This window comes from Thamnophis sirtalis, unplaced genomic scaffold (assembly GCF_051295495.1).
Source record: "Thamnophis sirtalis isolate CommonGarterSnake01/CBP01778 unplaced genomic scaffold, rThaSir2_p1.2 scaffold_6, whole genome shotgun sequence".
Lineage (NCBI taxonomy): Eukaryota > Metazoa > Chordata > Lepidosauria > Squamata > Natricidae > Thamnophis > Thamnophis sirtalis.
This window is the reverse complement of record NW_028261386.1, coordinates 36,481,202-36,492,838: the sequence shown is the minus strand read 5'-3', so window position 1 is coordinate 36,492,838 and position 11,637 is coordinate 36,481,202. Positions and strand designations below refer to the sequence as shown.

General features: G+C 39.9%; 1 protein-coding gene across 1 annotated transcript in view; it reads right to left on the bottom strand.

The window, feature by feature from the left end:
* Positions 1-1,432: 1,432 nt before the first annotated feature.
* ARHGEF33 (Rho guanine nucleotide exchange factor 33) overlaps positions 1,433-11,637 on the bottom strand; it is a 29,168-nt gene continuing 18,963 nt past the window's right edge. Inside the window, exons 12-15 of the mRNA XM_087719107.1 lie at positions 10,883-11,031; positions 5,397-5,561; positions 3,989-4,736; positions 1,433-1,619 (exon numbers count right to left, since the gene is read on the bottom strand). Coding sequence (XP_087575233.1) covers positions 1,485-1,619; positions 3,989-4,736; positions 5,397-5,561; positions 10,883-11,031 — 1,197 coding nt within the window. The 3' untranslated portion in view covers positions 1,433-1,484. The remainder of the gene's footprint in view (positions 1,620-3,988; positions 4,737-5,396; positions 5,562-10,882; positions 11,032-11,637) is intronic.

The window sequence follows — 11,637 nt, the reverse complement described above, 5'->3', positions numbered from 1 at the left end:
CTCCACGGGGAGTTCATTCCAGAGGGTCGGAGCAGCCACAGAGAAGGCTCTCCTCCGGGTGGTCGCCAGTCGACCTTGGCTGGCGGATGGAATTCGGAGGAGGCCTAATCTGTGGGATCTAATCGGTCTAGTGGAGGTTATTGGCAGCAGGCGGTCTCTCAAGTACCCAGGTCCAATACCATGAAGGGCTTTATAAGTGATGACTAGCGCCTTGAAGCGTATCCGGAGACCAATAGGCAGCCAGTGCAGCTCGCGGAGGATAGGTGTTACGTGGGTGAACCGAGGTGCACCCACGATCGCTCGCGCGGCTGCATTCAAGCTGAAGTCTCCGAATGCTCTTCAAGGGCTGCCCCATGTAAAGCATGTTGCAGTAGTCCAGTCTAGAGGTCACAAGAGCACGAGTGACTGTTGTGAGGGCCTCCCGGTTCAGGTAGGGACGCAACTGGTGCACCAGGCGAATCTGGGCAAATGCCCCCCTGGTCACAGCCAACAAGTGGTGTTCAAAAGTCAGCTGTGGGTCCAGGAGGACTCCCAAGTTGCGAACCCTGTCTGAGGGGCGTACTGTTTGACCCCCCAGCCTGAGAGATGGAACACTTGGCCAATTAGTAGGAGGGAAACACACCAGCCACTCGGTCTTATCCGGATTGAGTACAAGCTTGTTAACCCCCATCCAGTCCCTAACAGCCTCGAGGCACTGGCACATCACGTCAACCGCTTCACTGAGTTGGCACGGGGCGGACAGATACAGCTGCGTATCGTCCGCATACTGATAATAATGAGGCAATCACACAAACAATATTCAGTTGAATTTGCTGACCAAATGAGCCCTGTATTTTAGGGCCAATTTCATTTGAAGCAAAATGGAAGCAATAATAACCTAAAACATACTTTGAAGTAAAATATAATCTATACCAATTTAAAATGTACATATGAGTCTAGCACCATTTTCCTGTTTATGGGGGGAAAACCTAATCATTTGGTTTAGAATCTTGTGATCTAGATACTTTTTATTTCTAGATCACTTAAATAAAGTATAAGCATTCCTATTATACAATGTTCTGAGTAAAATGGTTAAATAGTAACTTAAGCTACTTTTAAGAGGCGAATCAAGAATTATGCTACATTTTTCACAATATTAAAAATGGATAATGGAAGGAGATGTCCATTGATGAGCTGATGAATATTTGGAGACACGGGAAGTTTCCTATGAAACCAGTTCATATAGGAGCACTGAATAACCACCTTGAATGCTTAATGTAAAGATGATATAGAACCAAATAACATGCACTTTTACACACTCTAGCTGTTGTATAGCATGCAAGGTAAATCCTGCCTGAAGTTTAGTTGCTAAAAGTTGTGATAGCCCACAAGTCTCTAAAGTTTTGCATTAACAATTCAGAACCAATAAATTAGCATGAATGTTAATGCCCTTCTGCATAACAGGAGTAAATAAATGTTGGCAAATTTATTTTTCTTTGAATAACTCATTTCTTTTTAAAAAGTTTGCGAAAGGAACTGCGAAAGCTTCTTTTTTGTTCTTGCCGTGTTGGATGACTGCTGAAAGACGTTTGCTCATTGTCATCTCTGCAAGAGAATCGGATATCTTCTAAATGCATATCCTAAAAAAGGAAAAAATATATTCTCATTCAGTGGAACAAAAGCAGTTGAGAAAATAAACCTCTGTAGGAAACCTTTAAAGTTTGTTTTAAAACTTATGAAGTAACAGTAAGAAACGTTTTAGTCTATAAATGCTGGCAAATAACAGTTCCCAGGAGCCCACTTGGCACAATGAAGACTGCTACACATCACAAGAATCCAATATTTGAGAATTTGGATAAAAAGGGCTGAAGAATAGTCTGTTATAGACTAGTGCAGCAATGGCGAATCTTTTTTTGGCTCGTGTGCCATAAGCAGGGGGAGTGCAGGGGGGTTGTGCGTGGGCGTGCCACAGCCATAATGCAATGTGCGACACCCCCCCAGCACGCATGACAGGCACCCCCCCATTTTTGGCATGCTTTTTTTGCCCTCCCCAGGCGCCAGAGGCTTTATAAAAGACTGGGGAGGGCAAAAATAGCTTCCCCCCCCCCCCCCCGCAGGGGCTCTCTGGAGGCTTCAGGGCCTTTTAGGAACATTGACAATTGCAATTACACTAGTACCCGGGATGGTGAACCTATGGCACGCGTACCACAGGTGGCACACGGAGCAATTTGTCAGGAGCCATTTTTAGTCCTCCGGAGCCTTCAGGGACCTTCAGGAGGTTTCCCTGAAGGCTCCACAGGACGAAAAACAACCCTATGAGCAAACTGGAAGTCACTTCCGGTTTGCTCATAGGGCTGTTTTTAGTTCTCTAGAGCCTTCAGGGACCTTCAGGAGGCTTCCCTGAAGGCTTTGGAGGACTAAAAACAGCCCTATGAGCAAACTGGAAGACACTGTGTCTTCCAGTTTGTCCGTTGGGTCTTTTTTGTCCGGAGCCTTCAGGGAAGCCTCCGGAAGGCCCCTGAAGGCTCTGGAGGGCTTAAACTGGCCCTATGGGCAAACTGGAAGTCCGTTCCTGAACTTCAGGTTTGCCCATAGGGCCGTTTTTTTGCGCTTTTTGGGCCTGGGGGAGGGGCCAGGGAAGATGGTTTTTGGGCTGGCGGGGGAGGCTGTTTTTGCCCTGCCCATGCTCCTGTAAAGCCTCTGGAGCCTGGGGAGGGCAAAAAATTGCTTTAAAAAAGGCTGAACTCAGCTGGCCAGCACGCACATGCGCGCTGGCCAGCTGACAGGGCAATGCCTCACCTGCCCTGACAAATGGCTCCGTGTGCCACCTGTGGCACCCGTGTCATAGGTTCACCACCCCGGGACTAGTGTAACTGCAATTGTCAATGTTCCTAAAAGGTCATAGGAACCAAATCTAGTTTAAAGACTAGGAATTGCTTCACAAAAGTCTGTTTCATCAAGAGCAGCAAAGTTTATCTTCTCCCTACAAGACTACCTCCTGCATTTCTAGCAGGAAAGCAGGCAGGAATCAGGTGTATCTGTCTGCACATATATTCTCCAAAGGCCTACACAACCCTGGAATAATTAATAATAATAATAGTTCCTCGATAGTTAATAATAGTTACTACTATTATTAACTCTTCATCTTTATAATCTAATCATCTGGTTTAGAAAGGCTCACCTCAATGTCACAGTAAACACCTGGCAGCAGCAAGGAGCATCTAAGCTAAGGCAAATGAATTTGTCAAGGCATGGCTGATGTTTGTAGCAGACTGTAAGATCAATCTTAAAGCAGCAAATCCTTAGAAGAGCCTACGTAAAATTGAACAGTACAACTTATTTGCAGGCATCTCTTTCTCAATTCTTTCTCAATTCTTATTAATGCTAATTCTGGTTTCTCATGGTGTCCCAGTCTGTATTCAAGACACGTAGAGATATAAATTGGCCAATCGTATTTTCTCATCTTACACTATGTGCATTCAATCATGGTTAACTTTGTCATAAAGATGCAAATTTAGATTAAATCACTAAACCACAGTTTATCATGTATAGGGGTGTTGTGTGAAGTAATCCCACCATTACTGTCTATACCATTCAAGGAATTAGAAACATTCTTTAATTTGGCATCATTTTAAAATAAATTTAGAAAAAATGAAGCATAATCTTCAAGAAAATGGGTGTCTAACCTTGGCAACCTTAAGACTTGTGGACTTCCAATTCCTAGAATTCCCCAATCAGCATGGGGGTTGGAGTCCTTAAGACTTAAAGTTGTTATGGTTGGACGCCTCTGATCTAGGCAGAGGCAGGAAGATACTCTGGGGACTGCTTTCAACTAGTACTCCAAACGCAGGGTTCATGCAACTACTAGCCAAAAAGGACTAACTGGATGATATCCCTGAGGGACACCACCCTGACCCCTCCCGTCTTTGCCTTTGAGTCAGTAGCCCGCTTACGTGTTTCTCAGACCCTGGTGGGAAGTGGGTTTGCCCTGGCCTTTTGCTCTCCTTACTTCTACAAAGCTTTGCTTTTCACCCACTCCTCGCTGTGGAGGAAAGTAGTTCCAGTGGGAGCTCCTGGAGGTGGCAGAGGCCTCATGGGGCTGGAAGCCTCTCTCCTGCAAGTTGGACAGCCGATTCCCACTGCTGCTCCTTGTGCTATATAGCCTTGTGCTGATGCCTTCAGACCCACTCCGGGGAAACTCCTTCAAGGATTGACTCAGTTGTTTGCCCTTGCTCCGAAAAGCCTCACGCTTGGAGGTGCTGCTGCCAACGTGCTCTAGATCACTGCTCTTGGGAAGCAATTGCAAAGTGCGCTGTGCCTTCTCTGGTTCCTTTGTGAAGTTCACAGGTCGCAAGAAGCAGATGTCAATGCTAGATTCAGAAGAGGCTGGTGAGCAAGATTGAAGGATAGCCAGAGGTTCTTTCTCATAGAGTCCAGGAATGGAATATGTATTTCCTTGGTATTCAAAATCTTCAAAATCAGAAGTAAAGCTTCTGCTGTCTTGAAGAAGCTCCACGGTAGCTTTGTGAGATTTCTCCTGGTTTTCTTTCATATCTGATGAAGTAGCATTGAACTCCATATCTGCAACAGGCTGCAGAGAAGCCGCCAGAGTCTTCAAGTCCTCCTCATTGAACTGAGATGGAATTAAAGCACTCTCTGGTCTGCCATGCTTTCTTCCATCAGCTTCCCACTCACATGGTTTCCCTGGGATGTTTGCCATTTCTTGTTGACCCTTTTTTATGTGTGACATCAAATGCCTTAAAAGAGGGGAAAGAGAATTACAGGTAAACAAGATGAAGCAAACACAGTGTTCCTCCTCTCCCCCAAAAGAGATCAAAGCTCCATTTTGGATGATTGGATTAACAATTTTCTGGGAGCTCCTTGCCATTCAAGTAAATTAAGAGTCCCCCCCCCCACAAGCAACTTGCTAATATTTATTTTCTAATATGAATAATTCACAAGGATTTGGAGAATAATAGCAGTTAGATTTATATATCGCTTCATAGGGCTTTCAGCCCTCTCTAAGCGGTTTACAGAGTCAGCATATCGCCCCCACAGTCTGGGTCCTCATTTCACCCACCTCGGAAGGATGGAAGGCTGAGTCAACCTTGAGCCGGTGAGATTAGAACCGCTGAACTGCAGATAACAGTCAGCTGAAGTGGCCTGCAGTACTGCACCCTAACCACTGCGCCACCTCGGCTCCTTAAATAATAATAATGTATATTATTAAATAATGTATATTTCTTTTTACTATCTTAGATTGAGTTATCTATGTGAACAAAATCTGAAAGAATTGTGAAATATATTGCACCAAAAAGTTTGCAAAACATAAGAATAGATAAGAATAAAGAAGCTGAAGATGATGCTATAATGTACATTCATGAATCAGTATCTTCTGATGCTATCTTTGTACTCACATAGCAGTTGTTCCAGAAACAGAGGCTGATGGGAATGGATGCACTGTCTCTTCAGAATGGATTCCACTATTGTGAAAGGAAGCTGCACTTGGTGTTGGAGATGCTGCTTGTCCACTGCTGGGACACTGAGTGGCGAGACCTTTATATAACTTTATGAAGGAAGATCTAGTAAAACAGACATGTAATACGACTGTGAGTTCAACTAGAATGCAACCACACCAGTTTTTCTAGTTAGCAAGGAACTATCATTGCATTTTCAGCAACAGATAGTTTCATATCGATAATGCTTGAAAACCATTATCACTGATCTAAAGTCCCATGTAAGGATTAGAAGTATGATAAATATCTAGATCACAAGCAACTTCCTCTTTCATTAATACAAATAGATTTTTAACTCTTACGCAGGCCAAACAACTAAGGAAAATACATTGCATATATCATAGGGAGAAAACAGGCTTATAAAATTCATATTTGGTACCAGAATACCAAGTTCCAGCAACCAGAGCCTGGGGCAAAAGAAACACCTAAAGAATTAAAGAATTCTGAATGTATTATGAGCTTCTTTCTCCAATCCACTGCAAATTACCATATTCTTCTAAGAAATCTACATGTAGGTTTACTTTATATTCCCAAGCCCCATATCAACCTACCACAAAAATACTTCATGCTCATTAACAAAACTATGTAAATATCAGCAGTACCTATACTATAATCGCAAAACAAACAGAAATTAAACTTGGTCTGATATCTAACAAGCTCTTTTGGAAGTTCAAGAACTGACCCTGCTTTTTCAAGAAATGTCATTAAATTATAACTGAAACAATATGATGAATCTCCAAGTGAAATGTTAACATGTGAAAAAAAACTAAAAAAGGATCCAGTTCTTGCAATGTAGGGAGCAGATCCACCTGATTTTTCATTTATGTTTTTTTTTAACAATTTTGGTTGCAGAAATAATCCCAGGTGTAAGGAATAGTAGTGGCACTTTTTAATTTTCATTATCCATGCAGAACATGCACCAGGATTTTCTTAAAATAGAACAATATCAAATTTCTATTATTCCTTTATATATTTCTGTACATATTATAAATAATTCCAAATAATTTATAGTATTATTCTTTTTTCAAAGATTCCAAAGGAATAAAACAAAGGCAATGTAATAAAGAAACTTAAAAGATCACACTGGCATTGAAGAGGAAGGAATTCCGCAAGTCAGTTGCCATCATGGAGAAATAGCAATAGCAAGTAGAATTATACACTGCTTCACAGTCCTTTATAGCATTCTAAATGGTTTACAAATGTGAATATATTGCCCCCAACAATCTGGATCCTCATTTTACCAGCCTCGGAAGGATGGAAGGATGAGGCAACTTTGAGCTGCTCAGGCTCAAACTCCAGCCTGTGAGCAAAGTTAACCTGCAATATTACATTCTAACTACTGTGCCACCATGGCTCCTAAAGAGAAGTTCTTCAAGCTGGCGACAAAAAGGCTAGCCCCAGGCTGATGAAGTTGGAACGGCTCCGGAACAGAAGGGAAGCGTAAAGAGAAAGTGTGTCCATCTGGAAACTTTATTGTTTTGGAAAAGACTGCCCCCCCAATTTTTTTTTAAAGTTACATTAAATCCAAAAGCAGAAGAAAATAAGCGGCGAGATTAACCTATATTGGATTGCTTTGGATAGTGTGTTTAATTTTACTTTGTGGATTGAAGTGCTTGCAACTTTTTTTTTTAAAGAGAACGGATCAGTTTTTCTTCTTCTATTTCTTTATTTTTATTTTTAACCTATTAATTAAAATCTTCTTTATTTCAACAAGAACTTTTATTACTTGCTATTAATTCTATTTGAGAACTGTTTCTTTTAAGTTTGAAATAACATTAGAGAGTGGGAAGCAATACTGCCACTTGGAGGCTGGAGGCTTGAGTTTTTGAAACAATGCACTGTCCCTTTTCCTTTTGATCTCACTGACTTTGTATCTCGAGGCTTGGCAACTTGTTTATAGAAAGTGATAAGAAGCAAGGGCACAAATTGTTTTTACCGGTGCACTTTGAGAGTCTTACTGGCAGTGGGAGAGAAAAAGAAACAGAACCTTCTTTTTTGAAGATTATAAATGAACTTGTGTTTAAGCTAATTTAATATAAGAAGCCTTGAAAGCCAGAGTGGCAGTATCTACTAGCTTGTCAAAATGGCACAATATTCAAAAGAAACAATAACTTTGCAAAACATCTTGGCTGGAATTATTAGAAATAACAGAGAGAATTGAGAAGAAGATGGAAAAAATAGAGTTTATAATAGCAAAAAAATGATGGAGTCAGAGTCCCAAAAATTGAAGGGGAAAATGATTATAAAGACAAGACAACTGATTATTTTACCAGTGAAGTGAACGTGGTTGAAAGTGGAAAAAGGGAAGTATGGAAAAGGGAATTAGATCGACAGGAACTATACCCCGGATTTCAAGGCATGGAAGAAAAAAAAGGAGGAAAAACGATGGATTTAAGGAGAGAGAACTTCTCAGAACATGATTGACAACCAAAGATAACCGGATTAAAATAGCAGATGGAGGGCATCGAGATTACTTAAGTGATGCTACAAGCAACAAGCTGTGGAGAGAAGTCCACAAAAAAATTATTAAGGAAATAAATAGAAGATCAATTCCATAAATGACAAAAGAAATAAGATTGTATTATTACAGGATACAGGTTGATATATGAAAGTTGATAATAAAAAATTAGTTAATTTTAGTAATTAGTTATTAGTAATTTAGTAATTTCTAGAGTGCTATGTTAAATAAATAATTGATAAGGATAATAAAGTACATACATGTGTTGGTTTGATGAGAGGAAATTTTATATAAATAGCAAATGAATTTTTGTTAATAAATAATATCTATAACAATAACAATGAAATGACAAGGGATATAGTGAACAATATATATATATATGTACTGGTTTAATAAAAGGAATTGGGATATAAATTGTAAACAGTGATTTGGAAAGGAGAATCAGAAACCTTGTTATCAAACATAATTAATTTTTATTTAGAATATGCGATAAAGGGATAATGTTATTAGATGATATTAGAAATAATTAATGAAATGCTACTATGTCCTTGTGTTTTTTAATTTTGGATTATTTCATGTAAAAGTATGTTAAAACAACCATAGTCAAATGAGAAGCATGGTATGTTAATAGTAAGATATATAAAGATTTTTGATTTAAAATACATAATGTGATTTGAATTATAAGCAATGACTGTGGAAGAGATGCATGAAAGTTATTTGTAACCAATCGACACACTTCTACAATATTAGTGATTAGTAATTTAGTAATCTTTAGAGTGATATGTTAAATAAATAATTGATAATGATAACAAGGTACACACATGTGTTGGTTTGATGAGAGGAAACCTGATATAATTAGCGAATGATTTTCTATTAATAAATAACAATTATAATAATAACGATGAAATGACAAGGGGTATACTTAACAATATATATATGTCCTGGCTCAATAAAAGGTATTGGGATACAAATAGTAGCGACTTGGAAAAGAGGATTAGAAATTTTGTTATCAATCATAATTAATTCTTAATGCAGCACTGCAGGCTACTGCTAGATCAGCAGTTCAGCGGTTCAAATCTCACCGGCTCAGGGTTGACTCAGCCTTCCATCCTTCCGAGGTGGGTAAAATGAGGACCCAGATTGTTGGGGGCAATATGCTGACTCTCTGTAAACCGCTTAGAGAGGGCTGAAAGCCCTATGAAGCAGTATATAAGTCTACTACTGCTATTGCTTAGAACATGTTATAAAGGTGTAATGTTATTGGATGATGTTAGAAATAATTAATGAAATGTCATTATGTGGTTGTGTTTTTCAATTTTGGATTATTTTATGCAAAAGGACGTTACAACAATTATAGTCAAATGAGAATTGTGGGATGTTGATAGTAAGATATATAAATATTTTTTATTTAAAATATATAATGTGATATGATAAGTAATAACTGGAAGAGATTCACGAAAGTTATTTGTAACCAATCGACACACTTCTACAATATGTAACGAAAGATTATTTTATTTTATTTTTTTTGTGTTGTGTTTGTCTGTTTAACCAAAAATAAAAAATTCTTTTTTTAAAAAAAAAGAAGAGCTGTGTCTTCATTAGTTCCATTATCCTGGGCCTTGTTCTGATCCAGTCTTAGCAAAAGCAAAAAATAGACTCCTTGTCACAAAAAAGCCCCTCTTTATTTACCTCTTGTGAATTAATTGCATTCACCCACTGAAAAGTCCAGGCAATAGTCCTTCAAGGAGTTAACTACAGTACAGACCTTATCAGTTTCTTGCAATAATTGCAAGGCCATGAGCTCCCAGCCGAAAGGTTGCAAGTTAAGTTCTGGCAAACAGTCTTTGTGGCACAAAACACAATGAACAAAATCTTCAGAAATATGAACTGTTGTCTCCTACGACAACAACTCCCTTTTCCTTCTATTTATTCCCCAGCCAGGAAGGGGCCATTCAGTGTCCATGTATGCGTTGCTTCCCGAGTCGACTCCTTGCCCTCCATTGCTCACCTCTTCTAACTGCTCTCTGTATGCATGCATCTGGAACAGCCCCCAGCTGTTCTTCCTCCTCACTCATCAGCCTCCAAAGGCAGCTGCCTCTCCGGTGGCTGGGAAATGTTGGACGGCCCTGCCTCTATCTCTGCATCCAACGCAAAGCATTCATCAGATCCTTCCCCAGACTCCAGCATTGGCCCAAGTTCCTCCCCAACCTCCTCACTGTCTGAGTCTGCCACCAGCTCCGCTTGCAACTGGAGGGCCACAACAGGCATCCACTGCTTATATAGTGGGAACAAGAGCACTTGCAAGAGATTGAGAATAACAAAGACAGCCAGGTTGTTCTTTACATAATCAGGTTATGGAATGTTTTTATGCCTTTTTAAAGGGAACTGTGATTACCCACAATAGTGCTAATGCTTCCCCCACTACTTCATGCATTCTATTAAGAAGCCGAGGTGGCGCAGTGGATAGAGTGCAATACTGCAGGCCACTTCAGCTGACTGCTAGTTCAGCAGTTCAGCTGTTCAAATCTCACCTGCTCAGGGTTGACTCAGCCTTCCATCCTTCCGAGGTGGGTAAAATGAGGACCCAGACTGTGGGGGCGATATGCCGACTCTCTAAACCGCTTAGAGAGGGCTGAAAGCCCTATGAAGCGGTATATAAGTCTAACTGCTACTGCTATTGCTATTGGGAACAGCCAACAAAGCGCAGTATTGCTACTCTCAGATTCTGCAGTGTAGCAATCAACTAGGAGCTAGGAAAATCAGGTTAAAATTCACTCTGTGATCCTGGTCCAGTCATTCAATTAAACTCTCTCTCAGATCAGTTGAGAAGCTCAAAGGAGAAGAGAGATGCTATATAAACATCTTTTGCTCTTGGAAAGAAAGCTTCATAAAAATGCACAAAAAGGCTACACTTCGGCATCAAACTCACTTTCTCAGTTTCTTTCGTTTCTGTATTAGCAGATCTTCATTGCACTGGAAGAGAAGACTGTAATGAGAAATGAATACTCGCAGGCGCTGAACACAGACAAGAAGAAGATAATAATCTGGGTGCTCTTGCTCAGTATACTTCAGGATGTTCTAGTACAAAAGGAGGAAATCAGAATTAAATTTCAACATATTCTCAGTTCATTTGAGATAAATCATAACATTCACCTTAAATTGATTACCAGGTCAAAAAACCCTTTTTCTCCCTGAGTAAAGTACTGGTAAAGTACTTGCTTTGAATTTAAAAGGTTTTCAGTTTTGAGCTCTTATAGAGTCTCTTCATAGCCTGGGAAAATATCTTGAATGAAACCTTGGGCATGTAATGCCAGTTGCTATAATGTACATCAATGCTGGCTGGAAGTCACAATTTCCGTTCTTTCAATATCTGGAAGTTATAGGAGAAATGGACACTGATTGTCCAGTGATAGAGTTGTGGGCCAAATAAAGATTATTTGACCTACTGTTTTGCTATGGTATGGTTGAGGGAACAAAATATATATAGTTTGTTCTTTTGTTTTTACAAAAAGCCCACAAGAACTTTATTATCAAAAAAATAGCAGTTTTGCTACTGAAGTTTGATGCTATTGTCTGAAGCCTTGTGATGCTAGGAACAACAAGAATGGGGTTGGGTGGCAGCCTTCAAACAGTTCCAAGCTAGATGAATTGATGTTCTGATTCAATATAAGGCAGCCTTCTACA